Source organism: Anticarsia gemmatalis, chromosome 28 (assembly GCF_050436995.1).
Source record: "Anticarsia gemmatalis isolate Benzon Research Colony breed Stoneville strain chromosome 28, ilAntGemm2 primary, whole genome shotgun sequence".
NCBI lineage: Eukaryota > Metazoa > Arthropoda > Insecta > Lepidoptera > Erebidae > Anticarsia > Anticarsia gemmatalis.
This window is the reverse complement of record NC_134772.1, coordinates 696,904-715,549: the sequence shown is the minus strand read 5'-3', so window position 1 is coordinate 715,549 and position 18,646 is coordinate 696,904. Positions and strand designations below refer to the sequence as shown.

The 18,646-nt window shown below is 36.2% G+C and overlaps 1 protein-coding gene across 3 annotated transcripts in view; it reads left to right on the top strand.

Annotated features, from left to right (window-relative positions):
• Positions 1-18,646, top strand: part of LOC142984940 (choline/ethanolamine kinase) — a 34,740-nt gene that overhangs the window by 3,978 nt on the left and 12,116 nt on the right. Inside the window, exons 1-3 of one of the 3 annotated variants that reach the window (XM_076132826.1) lie at positions 331-463; positions 12,098-12,219; positions 17,772-17,928. In XM_076132826.1, coding sequence (XP_075988941.1) covers positions 455-463; positions 12,098-12,219; positions 17,772-17,928 — 288 coding nt within the window. In that variant the 5' untranslated portion in view covers positions 331-454. Of the gene's footprint in view, positions 1-330; positions 464-1,587; positions 1,735-12,097; positions 12,220-17,771; positions 17,929-18,646 lie in introns of those variants that run through there. The other 2 variants (XM_076132824.1, XM_076132825.1) reach the window with 2 other exon arrangements.

The window sequence follows — 18,646 nt, the reverse complement described above, 5'->3', positions numbered from 1 at the left end:
TAGTAACAAACAAAGAAATATCAACGTACATTTTAACGTTTACACAGATTTGAACTTGAATACAATGCAAACTAACCTTAAATTATTATTTACAAAGCCTTTTAAATACAATAACACGATTTCAGAATGCAATGAACGCAATATATGAATAAAAAGCGATTTTTGTGATCTTTCATGTGACGTTAAAATGCTACACGTAACATGGGCCGCTATTCGGATCATATCGACTTTTGTCGTGTGTCATCGACGGTTTTTTGTCTCGCTCGCACCCATGAGGAGACCAATCGCGCCACCTTATCGAATTTCCGTGGTGCTCTTCTTGCCCCCGCCAGTACATATTTTTAGCTTGTGATGTGAAGACGTACTTTGAAGAATAAAGTATCGGTGTTTTTTTGTTACTAAATAAAAGAATTAAACGTTTAATTACAATTGAAAAAGTGAATATCGTGTTAATATGGCCAAGGTAAAGTGTCGTTTGGTTTGTATAGCTTTTAAATTTGAAGCAATGCACCCGTTACGAAAAAATATCTTTTTTTACGTGAACATCGCACCACCGGTGACGTATTGTCTATAAGATAACTGTTACGTTATTTTACAATTGAGAGGAATATCATTTCTAATTATAATTACGTCTTGAAAATCGCATGTTGAATGAATTATAAAAAAAATTGCTAGTCTTTGGCATTTACAGAAACATATGTGCGTTGAACGCGTTTAAAAAAATGAAAACATGCTTCGTTACGGACGATTTAATTATAAGAGCGAATTTCAATAATAGCAATTTTATCGGTTGTTTTACGACATTTTCGACGTAATCTTTGAAATGGCCTTAAACTTGCACTCGAGTAAATTTTATAAATGTTATTTATAAAATACCTGTAATAATTTGTAAAGCAGTATGCATGTCCTAACTATTTGGCTCACTCATCACTATCAGTGTCAAAATCAATACTTTCAATAAAAAAGTAAAATCACAAATTAATATTGCCATACTAGTAACATTTCCCTAAATTAGATCTAATGAATACCTCGAGATGACACATTACCTAAATTATTTGCACATCGTCTGTGACGTATTTGAAAAATTTCCGAAACAAATATACATTTTAGTCTTTAAATTATTATTTATTTTACCTAGAAGAGGGTTTATCATACAGTAGTTATTTATTTAAAGCTTATATTATTTAAAGTAGTATAGGCATATTAAGATAAGGGGCTTTGCAAATAATAATATGATAACATAAATCATCCCACATCGTCTCATTCATTATTATTATCATAAATAGGTGTTGCAATAACTTAAAAACAACAACATCGTAGTAAAAAACTATTTAATTATTAATAATGAACTACAATGGGTCATTCCCATTTCACATTAATTAAGCGTAATCTTTTTTAGTACAATTCGTATTTACATTTAATTCACCTTGCTCCAATTTTTAATCCTTATCTTTAAAAAAACAAGCGCAAATTCCTTTTACAGTGCTGTTTTTCATCGCACATTGAAAAGTTAGAATATTTTTGAACGTCTGACTTTCGTGTCGGGAAATCAATAAAGTATAGCATGGTAACACCAGCTGTCAGTCTGTCATATGATAATCGGCCGGTCCGTGAAAAAAAATCGTGATAGTGTTTCATAATAATCTTTTTTACATGTCTACAATAAAAAATCTACTGTTACAAGCTAGAAATAGCTACAGGAAGGTTTTAGACATGAACAAGAACAGTTATAAGGTGAGTTTTCATAAATAAATCGATAGTATACGCCCATGAAAAATCAATGACTTTACGCTATGATGAAACGGTGTTTATTATTGGAAATAACCTTTTGATTGTTGAGTTTTAACCTTGTCCTTGTCTTAAAAACGATTAAAAACGTGTACAGCATATTTCCGTCCGGATTTAAACTCATTTTTACGTGTTTTTTGTAGGTTATTTTTCGTCAAAACTGTTACGTACTTGTGACGTCAAAATTATGCTAAAATGTCTAATTACGCGGATAATTCAGTGAAAATTTCTGTTATTGTACTGAATGTATGCTGTAGGTATCAGTAGAATGTATAATAGAATATTGGTCCCAGGCTGACTCCAGTCAGCCTGGGACCACGGCGAGTGCAACCTGCGCCGAAACGTTAGGCATTTTAAGGTAAAATGCGTGTTCGCGTTAATTCCCGTATTCTATTATACATTAAACATGCAACGCGAGAGTTTAAAAGTTATGATCAGTAGAATGGTTTTTAGTTATGATTTAATGCGAAATTAAAAATTATTGGCCGTCTGAGTTATTAGGGACACTTGTTAGAATAAATTTCAAGCTTATGTGCAAATTAATGATACATTATATGTTTCTCGAAGTTGAATTTCAATTTATCTATTAAATAACTTCGTACACACTACTGATCGCTCCACAGAGGCAGTCCTTCATTTCTAAATTCATTTTTATTCTCAGAACTTTCTAGAATATAATAAGACTGGCTCTAGAAGTCTTAGCTATTAACTTGATGATATCATACAATGTTATGGTTTTCCTCAAAAACTCATTTGTTTTTACCTTCTTAGGGATTTTCCCAACCATTTTCTTGCATCAATTAAATAACTATTATGTTATGAAGAAGATATTAGATACATAGATGCATACACCAATTAAGGTGATCATAGTATCTCACCATTTGGTATATGATCAGGGTGTTCTCGTAACTGGTACATTACATAGATGTAGGTGCAGTGTTTGAGCTGAGCGTCTCCGTGATACAAGTCACGCTTGTTGTTTAACATAACTACAGTTCACCACAAACACTTCAACTACTTTGACACTAGGTTGACCGCTAACCATACAATAAATTATGACACCCACTTTGAAAAATCCAGCTGCTACAGCAGTTGATTTGTGAACAACTGTTTGCATATATTTTGGCCTAGGTAATAGGTTTCATCTATTTTCTATCTAGGTTACCAGAAACTGGTCGTTCTGTCTATAATTCTTCTCAGATGAGAGGTCGAGCTACGGGTTCAATTCCCTAGTCAGGCAGAATGCTATTGGTCTTTTCTTATTTATATTAGAATATTTCTCAATAGAAGAAGTTTGGAAATGTGCCTGGTATATAGCAATAGACTCGCCCCCTATTACATGGGACTAACATTGTTAATGGCAAAACGAGAGTGTATTTCATACACCTCTTACACTTTCAGACTACTAAAACAGGCATATTATTATGTATGTATGTAAAAATTACATACAATAAAATTTACACCTCAGCCTAAATTTTAGGTAAAATATTATGTATGTATGAAATGAATGAATGGTTAGATATATTTTGATTATGAATATAACTACACCTGGGAAAATACAGCTGTCACGTCGTTACCCAAGATTTTATCTCATAAATGAATTTTAATATCATTCCTAATCTCTAATGTTATCGTTGTTTGTTATTCTTATCGTTATAGGTATAGTTTTTTATAACACACGGATGTGCGTATCATGTAGGTCTGGATTCTACTAATTTATGTTTATTATGATGATAAGTTATAGGATAAATCATTTTTGGAGATAAGTTTTATAATTTGATATTTAAACTAGCTGTCCCTTTCGGTTTTGCTTGTATCAATATTTTAAATATTGGAGATTGAATGGGCAACTTTGTTCCTTAAAAAGTGCTATTTGTTATTGAAAGCTGTATCAAAATTTGTTCAGTAATTTTGGAGATCAGACGAGATTAATAACAAAATATTGCATTTCAGTTCTTAAAGGAATGCAAAGTCTCTCTGGAGTAGTTTGTGATAGCATTAAGACCCTACTCCTCCCTCATTCTGGGAGGAGACTTGCCCAGAAGTGGGATAATAGCTTAAATTTAAAGTTTGTTTACATTTACCCGACTTGAAATAAAGAGGAGGAGGTGGAGGTAGTTCTCAATTTGTCGTAATTTTTCAAAATTAATGTTTGTTTAGTATAAAAACAGACATGATTTATAATATAACAATTGTCGTAACACAGGCTTATAGATAATTCGATTACGAAATACAATATCAAGTGGATACTATTGCGACGTAGTATTTTTGTAGTAAGATAACAATCTGACATATATTCGTATTGTTTTATCAACGAAAATGGAAATGTACAGGCCACTGACAAGGCTGGGTTAGTAACTGCGTAAATTGATAAATACAAAAAAAAGGTCAGGTGCTACTCGTAACCGGCGGTCCTGTATGACAACATGTATGTATGTGAATGAAGCAAGGGAAGTTTTTAAGGATCAAAAAGAGTGATATATGATTTACACCGGGAAATTTTCCCACACGGACGAATTTGCTGGCAGAAAACTAGTTAAGAAACAGAAATTAGAATTATGACGTAATAAATGCTGTTGAACAGATTTTTATGCGATTTGAAACAAAATATAGTGACTTCCTCTTTGCTACGGTCGGTAGTTTATATGACTTCTGATCACGTGATATGGAGTTCGATTCCCGGGACGGGCGAAGTGCTTTTATACTTTTCTATTCGAAGGGTAAAATGTCCCTTATACGGTAAGACATCCTAGTCAAAAGAATCATAGAAATGTGACAATGTGTAAGAACGAGCTAGAGTAAAATAAAATGACATGACGTAGTTCGCACGTTTGTAAAGGTCCCAGTAATCTCTGAAGCTAGAAAGAGATGGATATATCTTTTATCTCTGTCACATATAAACGTGTTGCAATTATCTTATCAGTGTTATCAGTGAGCCTACAATCTGACAACAACCTTGTTGATAGACATTACATTGTCATAGATAACTTATCAGACATCCTTAATAGTTTAGGTATTTACAACTTTGGGAAAATTGAGGAAAAAATTCCCATATTTGATAAAATAAATAACAAAATACGTAACTTTATTGTATTTTTGTTGTATGATCTGAGAATTGAACCCGAGACGGTACGGCAGTACACGGTCTACTCGGTTCCACTATACAGTTACCCATCTATGGAATGACCGCGCCACGGTTTGCTTTTCCCCACAGATCGTTTACCGACTGGTGATCCTACCTAAAATGACTTATACCCTTTTAGACTAGAGGCACAGATTTGAAGTCTTACCGACTGGTTACTAATACATTGTTTAGTATTTTCAGCGGATGTTTACACGGCTCTCGTGTGAAAGTTTATTATTAGCTCGCTCGTGTTTCTTGATAGACCACGCTGTATTTGATACTAATGTACAAACATACATACATATGAATCTAGATGTATGGATGTGAATGAAGCGAAACATGTTTTTTGGTTAGTGACGTTCCTTGCTCTCTGTTTACTATCTTCTTCTTCTTATCGTATAATTAGTGGTCAACCTAGTGTCAAAGTTGTTCAAGCCGCCTGAAGGCCTTTGACGTGGCTTAACGACTGTTATCTTAACTGACAACAACCAGGACCGACTTTTTACGTGCCCTCCGAAGCACGGAGACGCCCTGTTCAAATACCACAACGCGAGTCCACGCTGGACGAAATATGATGATTATTTTTTAGGCTATGTTAAAAGCTTTTTCTTCATGTACCTACCTAACTTTTATTAGGCTGTTCTAGGTATTAATAAAGTCGCTTTGGCTTCAAGTTGACCATGAACCACAAGAAATAAAGAAAACCTATAAAATTATCCATTCCACGCGAATAAGTCACGAAACAATGAAATATACTTACTTCGTAACAACTGTTTATCGTTTAAGAAGTCACGCTATTGTCGATAGATTAATAAATTATTGTTCCTCGGCTGGGCACAGGTCTTCTGCTTCATCATCAGTGTAGCCTTTCTTCCAACTATGTTGGAGTCGGCTTCCAGTCTCACCGGATGCATCTGAATACCAGTATTTTCATGCAGCGACTGTGTATCTGACCTCCCCAACACAGTTACCTAGGTTATAACACGAAATCCTTCGGTAAGACTTAACGTGTCTTCCGAAAAACAGAAACTCGATATGTTTAAGATGGTCACCCATCCGCAAAACAACCTCGGCAAGCGTGGCTTAACCTTAGAGATCGATCCGCGCGGCTGTAGTTAACTAAGCCACGAGCTCCTACCGTTGATATAAATTAACTCCGAAGCATGGAGACATTTAAATATTACTAAGCGGACACCCATCTAGGGAAGGACCGAGCCGTTTGCGTTTACCAGTGAACGGAAATACATATTATTATGGGTGCCTATAAAAACGGTTTTATGATACTTGATAAATTTCACAATCGCATTAAATTTCAAAATGTCCAGCCTACTATTATAATCCTAATACTATATCAATCATTATTAAGATGTAAGATAAGTTATCAGTGCATTTAGACTTGTGTTATCAGACCCCTAAAGGCTATTATCATGTTTGATGTATCTACGCGCCAATTCAAGGCTAAAGGCTAGACTTATTTATTTAGGTATTTAGTGATAGCCGAATCGTGAGTGTAATAAAAAATATGGCTTGCTATTAAAATTAATATACATCTAATATAAAAAATTCTCGCGTCACAGTTTTCGTTGCCATACTCCTCTGAAACGGCTTGACCGATTCTAATCAAATTTTGTGAGCAAACTGAAAATCGGCGAACATCCATTTTTCATACCCCTAAGTGACATTTTTTTTTATTCATATGGCAAAACAACGTTTGCCGGGTCAGCTAGTACATATATAAAATCACGCCTTTTTTTTGACAGATGCCAAAGAACCTCACTTGATACAATCCCTACAAACTTCCCTTGCTTCATTCACATACATACATGTTGTCATACAGGACCGCCGGCTACGAGTAGCACCTGACCTTTTTGAAGGATAGCCCAGAGGTTTCGGCTATAAGCATTCGGCTAGCACGCAAATGGCAGAGTTCAAAATCTAGGCCTTAAAGTCTTTGGCGCAGTGGTTTAGGTCACCATGCGTCGGTAGGTCATGGATTCGATTCCCACACAGAACAATTATTTGTGCGATCCATAAATAATCGTTTCGGATCTGGTTGTACTTTGTGTCCGTTGTTTGTATGTTTGGAAAAGTCCCCGCGACACAAGAGCAATTCTTAGTGCGGGAGTTGTCTTTTTAAATAAGAAAAAACAAAAATTAGGCCAGATTCTATGCAAATTTGTCCATAGCCTTTCCTTATTGGATAGACGTAGTCCAGCGACTGTCATGGATGCGCAAAAGACAGATTTATCTGTTTTGTATCATGACTAAGTAGTACCTGTTGTTATTGTATCAGAATATAATCTTGATAATTAATTGCAGCAGATAAACATGTTATGTTTATTATTGCCAATTTCTTGGTATTTATTCTATGTCTGTAACATAACAACTAGCATGTTTTTGACAGATAGGCGTAGTTGTTCCTTTAGACCAGGGGTTCCCAACCTTTTCTTAGTCCGGGACCACTTTTATATTATTCTTCGGTAACCTAGCAAACGTTGCTTTGCCATATAAATAAAAAAAAGTGTTAGGGGTGGGAGCATCCCTTGTCACCTTATCACAGGGGTATGAAAAATAGATGTTAGCCGATTCTCAGATCTTATTTGTTTGTTTGTTTGTCGTATGGTTAGTGGTCAACCTAGTGTCAAAGTTGTTCAAGCCGCCTGAGAGGCCTTTGACGTGGCTTAACGACTGTTATCTTAGTAGACAACAACCGGGACCGACTTTTAACGTGCCCTCCGAAGCACGGCGCCCTCAGATCTACTGCTCACAAAATTTCATGAGAATCGGTCAAGCCGTTTCGGAGGAGTACGCTAACATTTTGACATGGAAATTTTATAAATAAGATATAAATTGTCTGAATTAGAATGATGATTGTTCTGGAAGACGCAAAATATACTGCGTTCAATTTCCAGAATCTTGAAGATGTCAACAAGTTAATTATACTTGCAAATGTTTTAATGAAACGAAACTGTATACTTCAATTTTAATAATTATCACTGAATGACTTTGATTGCGAACAGTCATTTTATTAATTGTTCAAACGCATTTACAATTACTTGAAACGTGATACCGACGTATTAATTTTAATTAATATGATTGTAGTGATTTTATGAAGTACTAGCTTTTACCCGCGACTTCGTCCGCCACCTTAATTTTCCCATTATGCGTCATTTTCCCGGGGTAAAAAGTAGCCTATGTCCTTTCTCGGGTATCGAAATATCTCCATGCCAAATTTTATGCAAATTGGTTCAGTAGTTTAGACGTGATTGAGTAACAGACAGACAGAGTTACTTTCGCATTTATAATATTAGTATGGATTTGAAAAACTGCATTTTGTCCACATTCTCGTACAAATATTCATCTCATCTAGTGGTCGCAGGTTCGAACCCGAGGCACCACACCAATGAATTTTAGAATTTATGTGTATATTAGAAATAATTATCACCTGCTCCAACGGTGAAGGATAACATCGTGAGGAAACCTTGCATGCCTAAAATTTGTTTAATACATTTATTGAGGGCATATCGGCATGCAAAGTCCCCAACGCGCACTTGGCCAGCGTGGTGGACTCAAGGCCTAACCCTTCCCTCATTACGGGAGAAGACTCTTGCCCAGCAGGGGGACATTAATGGGTTAAATTTATTTTTATTTTTATAAGTTAAGAACTACTACAATGAAGAAATCTATGCTGAATTACCTAAAATCAATTCTTTATTCCCACTTTGTAATTAATTATTCCTATGTAACCGTCTATAACGATCTACTTGTTCAAATATTCATGAAATCGATAACAGCTGTTTTCGAGACACGCACACACATTTATACTAAAAATAGATGGTCTTTGTATTAACTGGCGTTACTGCGTAATTACATACACAAGGTTTAACACGTTTTTAATTAATTGTGAGTGAATTTTTTGACGTTTCGGCACGGCTATGGTTGATAGGTTGTAATTTTAGGTCGGGGAAAAAGTCTTTTCGTATTATAGTATGTATAAACTTGTAATAAAATCTTTTCTCTATACAAAAAAAGCTCGATATTTGGGTACCTCACGAGCTCACTGAAAGAAACCTAATGAACCGTGTAGTCATTTGTGATTCTTGAAGCCAAATAGATTTTATTACAAGTTCATATATACTATAATGCGAGAATACTTTTCCCCGAACAAATATTAGTCCGTAAAATTGAAGGTTTAAAATCTTGACATAAATTCTCTGACAGTTTCCGTGGCGCATTGCGTCGGGAGGTCGTAGGTTCGATTTCCACACGGAGCAAATATTTTCCTGGTCCACAAACATTTGTTTCAGGTTTTATTGTACTTTGTTCATTATTTGTATGTTTGCAAAAGTCTATACGAAACAAGAGCAATTCTTTACCTAAGTGTGGCCATTTCTTGTTAAGAAATAGAATCAAACATTTCTACGATCTCTCATTTAGTGTCGAAAATAAAGAGTCAATGTAAAAAATGGTTAATTCCAAGTAATGTCCATGTAATTTTTCACGCCATTGTCACAAAACCAGCCATGTTAGTATCCGTTCTGTTGAGGATAACCATGGTCAGAAATAATCTCATCATCGTGATAATTTATTTTTATATCAATTTGGGTTTTCCTTATAAAGGTTTAAGGACAGATTGCATATTGCAATGGTATGTACTTTTGGCTAAAATCTGAAGGTACGGTCGACTGTCAAGTCCTTTAGGGCAAAAAAATTGATAGCAGAAACATATTTTGATTTTCGTGATTTTTAAAATATAACTCCCGCACTAAGAATTGCTCTTGTGTCGCAGGAAATTTTACAAACATATAAACAAATTAAACAAAGTATATAAAACCAGATTTAAAACATTTGTTTGTTAATCGCATAAACAATTGTTCCGTATGGGAATCGAACCCACCACCTCCCGATGCATCAGTAGCGGCGTGGCGACCTAAATCACTGCGCCACGGGGGCAGTCCTTGTGTAGGAATCGAACTCCCGATCCCGACGGTAGTTGCAAATTCTGAAATATAAAGTACTAGCTGACCCGCGCAACTTCGCTTGCGTCACATAAGAGAGAATGGGTCAGAATTTTCCACGTCTTTGTAACACTTTTTACTGTTACTCTGCTCCTATTGGTCGTAGCGTGATGATATAAAATATGCTTTTTTTTCACGAAAAATATACTCAAAATTATTTATATCTCTTAATATAACGAAGTCGCGCTAAGGCATATCCGCCATTTAAACAGTTACCATGACAACGGAATTTTGTTAATTCAAATGTCATTATAATATTGATTACTCGCGACTTCGTTCGCCACCTGAATTTTCCCGGGAAATGCGTCATTTCCCGGGGTAAAAAGTAGCCTATGTCCTTTCTCGGGTATTAAACTATCTCCATACCAAATTTCATGCAAATTGGTTCAGTAGTTTAGGCGTGATTGAGTAGCAGACAGACAGACAGACAGACAGACAGACAGACAGACAGAGTTACTTTCGCATTTATAATATTAGTATGGATATATATAAATTCTGATAGACATCGCTGTCTTACTTGAGAATCGAACCTGGATCATAATCTTCACTAGCAACTGATTACCAAACCATTATTATTATCTAAATAATAATTCCCGATTATTACAGATTACAGAGAAAACCCTAATAGGCTTAATAATAATCTGTAAATCTTTAATAATAATATATTATTACCCTATTATTATTATTAATAGAGATAAAATTATGCAATAATCTTTATTTTAATGCAATGTAATGTGAAAAGGTGAATAACATTATTGATAAAAAATATTTAAAATGATAGATAGATATCTAGAGATTAAGGACTGTTGTACTTAGTGAGTACGATTTTATATAAACACTAACTTTTACCCGCGACTTCGTCCGCCACCTGACCTTTCCCATGGGAAAGCGCCATTTTCCCAGGGTAAAAAGTAGCCTATGTCCTTTTTCAGGTATTAAAATATCTCTATACCAAATTTCAATGCAAATTGGTTCCGTAGTTTAGGCGTGATTGAATAACAGACAGACTGAGTTACTTTCGCATTTATAATGTAAAAAAAATATGGACTAGCGGCCCGTCCCGTCAGTTATTTTACAAAAAAATACCTTTACAACTTACATATAAACCTTTCTATTGAATCACCCTATCTATTAAGAAAACCGCATCAAAATCCGTTGTGTAGTTTTGAAGATCTAAGCATACATACATACAACAAATAGTAGTCCGGAGTTTGGTAACGTGCCCGGTATATATATGACCATAGGCTCGCCCCCTATTACATGGGACTAACATTGTTAATGGCGAAACGTGGATGTATTTTTTACACCTCTGCCTAAGTGCCTACACTTTCGGTTATAACCGGCGTGATAATATGTACCTACAATAATAAAATGATAATATTATGTTTATAGTTACTTCTGAAAATTATTTTATCTTATTTAATTTATTTAAAAGATGCTGATTACGATTGTTTTTGTACATTATGTACAAGCTTATCACAGTATGCTGAACCGGTTTTGATATGCTTATCAGTGGTAAATAGCTCACAAAAAATGTAGGTAAACATATTGATAAGATACATAATAGCCTAGAATTTACCAGTTATTCTTAATGATAAAAACTTCGTTCTTTTTAACCGGCATCAAAAAAGAAGGTTCTCGATTTGTCTGAATACCCTTTATGTCTTTATGGGGTGGATCGATTTTGATATATTTATTTCATTTGATATGCTGCTCTTTCTGGATCTAGATTTGATGAGTTTATTAGAGGTCGCTTAGGTCATAATGTCAAAAAAAGATAGCCTATGTTTGAACTCGGATCTTAATATTAAAATAATATTGGTTTATTTCGTCTCATAGATTTTGTTATCTATATGGAAATCAAACCCATGGTGTTATTACCACTACAATAACGTATGCGCCAAATTGCTTTATGTCTAAATATGTAGTAATAAGCGAAACTAAAATACAAAATTAAGACTAGTATAACGTATGTACCCACGGTTTCTGAGTAAATTTAACGGTAGTTTATCTATTCAATAGCGTTTTTTTATAAGAGTTTTGACACTATTGAATAGATAAACTACCGCTAAATGTACTTCAGAAACCGGGGGTTAGTAGTATAAATGAACTACAAGCACGATTCTTCGTACCTTAAAACTCACGTTCTGTCTCTTTCTCTCACCAGAAACTTCAGATGTGCGGCACTGAGGAGGAGATGAGGGAAGTGGCTGGCAGGATCTGCAGGAACTACCTCCACGGCGCGTGGAAGACCATCGACCCAGCTGACATGTATTTTAGCAGAATCAGGTGAGCAAAACTCTTGAGACTGTCGTCCTGGCCGATTTCGGCTCCTGTTTGTTTGTCGTATCTATGGTTAGTGGTCAACCTAGTGTCAAAGTTGTTCAAGCCGCCCGAGGGGCCTTTGACGGGGCTTAACGATTGTTATCTTATTAGATAACAGCCGGGACCGACTTTTTACGTGCCCTCCGAAGCACGGAGACGCCCAGCTCAAATACCACTATGCGGTCACCCATCTATGGAATGACCGCGCCAAGGGCTGAACTGACCAAAGTTTTTAAATCAAAAGTAAACAGAAAAAAATCGTACTACCAAAATTAGTGCGTTTATTGAATTCCCATACAAATTGTGGTGAATTCCATATGAACCCTTTCGCAAGTTTTCAAGCTAGAACTCATAACAGCATCTCTGAATGCATAAAATCAACCTCCATATAAGACTTTGTATTGAGATGAATATTTATCTAACGCGTGTCTGATCTACTATGTTGTACACAAACATCATAATATAACAGTTGCTATGTCATCATATCTGAATATAAACTATATACATTGTAACTTTGATTTATATGTACATAAAACATTGTAAGGAAGTCCACTTGAAAACATCAGAAACTGTTGAACAGTGGTCCTAAATGGTGCATAGATGTAGGTGCAGTGTTTGAGCTGAGCGTCTCCGTGACACAAGTCACGCTTGTTGTTTAACATAACTACAGTTCACCACAAACACTACAACTACTTTGACACTAGGTTGACTACTTGACTATAGGGATGCAAGGCTTCATCACGATGTTTTCCTTCACCGTTTTAACAAGTGATCATTATTTATAATACACACATCACTTGGAAATGTCATTGAAGTATTTAAACCTTCAACCACATGCATGGGAGACTTCTACTCACTCCTTCCCTATGACTGAGTAGTTACCAGCAGTCAGAAGCTTGTCTGACAACCAGTCTTACCGAAGGGTATCGTGTTATAACCCAGGTGACTGTGTTGTGGAGGTCAGATAGACAGTCGCTCCATGTAAAATACTGGTATTCAGCTGCATCCGGTGAGACTGGAAGCTGACTCCAACATAGTTAAAAGGCTAGACTGATGATGTATCATTGACGTATTGCTATTATGCAATATAATGAGATCATAGACACGCATGTCAACAGTGTTAGTCATAGACAACATTATCTAGTTTATTAAACGTTTGTTATGATAAGGCACGTGCTCTGCCAAGCGACTCTGATTAAAGTATTAAATAGATTTTTGTAATTAGTCAGCGATTTGTCTTATATAGTATAATTTCTTGTTCATACTGGTTTATAGAAAAATATGGCAAGAGTCTCCTCCCGTAATGACGGAGGAGTTAGGCCTTGAGTCCACCACGCTGACCAATTGACTGCCTCCGTGGCGCAGAGGTTTAGGTCGCCACGCCGATACCACTGCGTCGGGAGGTCGTGGGTTCGATTCCCACACGGAACAATTATTTGTGCGATCCACAAATAATTGTTTCGGGTCTGGTTGTGCTTTGTGTCCGTTGTGTGTATGTTTGTAAAAGTCCCCGCGACACAAGAGCAATTCTTAGTGCGCGGGTTGGGAACTTTGCATACCTTCAAGAACTGTTCTAAACAACTCTCAGGCATGCAAGGTTGCATCACGATGTTTTTTCTTCACCGTTAGAACAAGTAACCATTAATTCTCATACACCACTCTTTTCCAATTTATATTAGAATATTTCTCAATATAGTAGTCCGGAGTTTGGTAACGTGCCCGGTATATGGCAATAGGCTCCCTGTTACATGGGACTAACATTGTTACTGGCGAAACATGGGTGTTATTTATACTATTATGGTAAACAGGCGTATGTATATACAGATGTATGTATGTTTGTATGTATGTAAAAACTTAAACAACAAAACTGAGTCATTACCTATAAAGTAAACATCACTGCGACGCAATTGATTCGCTTATGTACCGCTTATGTAGTTAAATTCAAGGTTTTATATACAATAAACAGGTTATATAAGACGCAAAAAATATAAATAAATATCTCTGGCCTTCGGTTTACCTGATGGTGCGTTGGTAAAAGGCATAAGATGTAGCGGGAGCGATAAGCGGAGGCGGGTTTATATGTGTATATGTTTGGATGATTATTACTCAATCAAGGCGGGGTCTTAACAAATAAATGTTCCACTACAATGTACTGGTTCTAATCTTAGCTCTTTGAAATGTTATAATCTAGATTAACACATCAATATAGTTTTTGTTTTAAGTTATTTTTTACATTAATGAAAACAAGGGACCCATATTATACGATTTCTGTACACAAATTTGAAGTGCACTATACATCACTGTATAATAAAAAAAACTCCTTTGTTTGCCGATATTATTATTCTATAAAACTCAAAAAGTACAGAAACTATTTTCGTAACGTTCGCGAATGGGTGCAGTGACGCAACATTCAAACAAAAATTGTTTTAATTGAATATTTTTTTAAATAATTTGTATACTTATAGAAGAACACGGTCGACCAATAAATGTATCTTCAAATTCACCCGCTAATCGGCCATACCATAGACCACGTACTTAAAACTGTATTTTAATACAAAAAGCAGCAGTTTCGTGCAAGTCTCCATTTGACAATAACATCCATTATCATCTTTATTACTTCGAAGAAACGAACAGTTTTCTTTTAAAGTATTTTTACATCAATTTGTATGCGAAATGTAAAATCCATGCTTTACAGTCTTACTTATATTACATAGGTAGGTACATAAAGCGCTTTCCCCATAAGGGATATCTGAAATGAGAACGTAATTCTTGTTTTGTTACGCAATCACGCCAAAATTACTGAAAGGATTTTAATGAAATATAGTATACAGGTAGTTAATAACATGGATTAATGTATAGGATACTGTTTCCTTCAGAAAACCTTTTCACAGTGACTCAGTCGTGAGCAGAAGTTACTAATATTACATTTTTATTACTCTTTCAAAATAAATGATAAATTTCGATGTAATCGACAATGTAGATAGTCTAGGATCAAAATTAAACATAATATTCGTTTAAATACACCTAAAAGCTGTACCTTAGTTCATTTTAGCGAATGGAACTGCGCAGGTCAGCTCGTGTAATGATAATCTTGCTTTTCTCGGTTCAGCAGTTTACCCGTGAAAGCGTTACAGTGCTTACTTTCGCGTTTATAATATGGCTATGATTTTATACCATTGCCTATTCTATCGAGGAAAGTAAGCAGAAGACCTGTACCACGATTCTGTACAGTCGGTACTTTCGAGTATCGACCGTTTGTCATTGTTGTTTGTTTGTCGTATGGTTAGTGGAAAACCTAGTGTCAGAGTGTTCAAGCCGCCCGAGAGGCCTTTGACGTGGCTTAACGACTGTTATCTTAGCAGACAACAACCGGGACCGACTTTTTACGTGCCCTCCGAAGCACAGAGACGCCCTGTTCAAATACCACTATGTGGTCACCCATCTATGGAATGACCGCGCCACGGTTTGCTTAACCCACAGATCGTTTACCGACCGGTGAGCGCAACTGGCTATGGGCGCCTCAAGTTGGTCATTTAAAATGTACTGCCAAATAGTAGTCGACAGTGGTAGAGAATCGCGATACTGATGTTCAGATGATATCTGATACTGCGGAGAGTTTTGTGCTAAACATTACCGCTGCCGGTCGCGGGACTTTGACAAAAAGGGCCGTGACTAGAGCGAAACTATCGGGCGTACTTGGACTCTCACAAGGCAAGTTTAACTTTGCTCATGCGACTGCCGCAGAGGTCTCGGGCTTGAATCCTGAGTCAGACCAAAACGTATTTTCTGTTAAAAATTTCTCTGGAGTCTGGAGTTAGGAAGTTGAGTTTGTAAACCTCGGAGACCACGTCTCTGGCTGCGCCTGACCTCTCTCTAGTCGTGTCGGTTATCCGTCCCACCGGACTATGAGCGTAAAGGAATAGAGAGTGTACCTGTGTATTGTGCACACACTTGGACACTATAAACAAAGTCCTGCACCGTTGGCTGTTTTCAATGAAACTGCCCGCCATGGCCGAATATCGGCTAGGTGGACTTTATTGTTTTCATAAATACTTTTAACGTGAAACTAGGAACACCACGTAACCGTTTTCGCTACCACAACCGGATTACGCTAATATCCAGACTGCCTACTGCATTTTTATAACTAAGACATTATAAAAAATAATAAAATAATATGCCTAATAAATGATTTAGTTTATAACATCGTAAAACACATACCGATGCCGTTTATTGGTAACAGTGGAAAATTACTTGACTGATAAGAAATAAGACTGTATTGTTTTACTGATAACAGTCAGTTAGAACGTAGTACCGTTCTTTGTTTTAAAAGTTATTCGTGACATGTTTACATACAAAAAATATATAAAAATACTCGCGTTCTCCCTCAAGCGATCTCTGGCGTTAAGCTATGCTTGCCGAGGTTGTTCTGAGGATCGGTGACTAAATTATACATATCGAGTTCCTCCCTGTTTCGGAAGGCACGTTAAATTGTGAGTCCCGGCTGTCATTTTCAATGATCTTTAACAGTCGTTAACAGTAGTCAGAAGCTTGCAAGTCTGACAACCAGTCTTACGTGGTATCGTGTTATAACTCAGGTAACTGTGTTGTGGAGGTCAGATAGGCAGTCGCTGCATGTAAAATACTGGTATTCAGCTGCATCCGGTGAGACTGGAAGCCGACTCCAACATAGTTGGAAGAAAGGCTAGACTGATGATTTGTTAGTTGAAGTACTTAATCAACTCGCATATATAATTACACATAAGTTTGTTTGAAAATGTATTCAGTTGATAAGATTGTAACATTTGCACGATTTATACTGTCATTGGCCGTGAAAATTATGACAAGTAAAGCTTATAAAAGACTTGACTTACGACTCAATGTTTAAACAAGTATTTTTTTATACAATGGACTTTTTATTTGTGTTTTATCGTGTACTAGCTGACCCGCGCAACTTCGCTTGCGTCACCTAAGAGAATAAGTCAAATAGTTCCCCGTTTTTGTTACATTTTTCGTTACTACTCCGCTCCTAATGACCGTAGCGTGATGTTATATAGCCTATAGCCTTCCTCGATAAATGGGCTATCTAACACTGAAAGAATTTTTCAAATCGGACCAGTAGTTCCTGAGATTAGCGCGTTCAAACAAACAAACAAACAAACTCTTCAGCTTTATTATATTAGTATAGATGTTATGAGCCGTAGCCAGCTCACTGGCCGGTTAACGATCGATAGGTTAAGCAACCCTTGGTGCAGTCATTCTGTAGATGGGTTACGCGCTTCAGAGATTAGTAAAAGGTCTAATTTACAATCATTTTAATAGTTTTAAGTCATAGCAAAGGCCTTTCGGGCGGCTTGAACAACTTTGACACTAGGTCGAAAACTTACCAGACCTTTCGATAAAATAAAGTTTACATGAAGTAATCTTGTTTCTAGATTGTAATTAGGGTTATATTAACTTATATCCTAAGTACACAAACGGTCTTTCCAAAGCAACTCACCGGACTTGTCCTTCCACAGTGGCGGTCTTTCAAACTTCCTCTATATGGTGGGTCTACCAGAAGACCCCTCTAAGCTAGGAGCATACCGCCACCGGGAGAGCAGTCCTGATGAGGAACTGGAACTCGGCAAGAAGACCATGAGAAGCACCAGCTTCACCCTCGAAGAACCCAAAAAGGTTAGTCTTTTGAACCCGTATTTTAAATAGGTTCTTTCAAAAAAGGTTGTTTTATAAAAGGTTTGAACCCTGCTCGTTATTCCTTTTGTTCTTTTTTTAGTAGAATTTGAAATTGGGACTTCGACTGCGACGGAATTTGGAATTTGAAAATGATGGGATTTTTGATAAAAATAATAGTTTTTTTAATATTGGAGAAGGTGAGCTCCGTAAATTTTCTAAAGACGATTTAGAATTTCTGACTTTAAATTAATTTTGTAATTTTCCTGGGGTCATTCTGACCCCCTATATAATTAGTAATTTACTATTGTATTTTCTTGTTGAAATGAAATCACCTCGTTATCTAGATGTAATTTGGTATTGTGTTATATTTCCCATTAATTTACTTAACTTCAAATACAAAAATCTGATATGGGGTCTAAATAGACCCCAATTATAAAGCAAAATACATTTCAAATCAAATTTTATTTACTTTTATGGCAAATTATCAGTAGTAAATACCAAAAATATGTATAAAACTCACTGTTTTTAAATGGCCCGTTTGTTTTTTGTTTGCCTACTGTATTTTGGGTCCTAAAATCAAAATATTTGTTGGCTAGGATGATGTATTAGTTATATATGTTGAGCGTCGACTAGCACAAATGCGTGAATAAGTGTTTACTCAGGACAAAGTCCGCAAAATTCGGGTCCCGGAGGTGAGCCGGCGGTCGGCGCTGCGTCA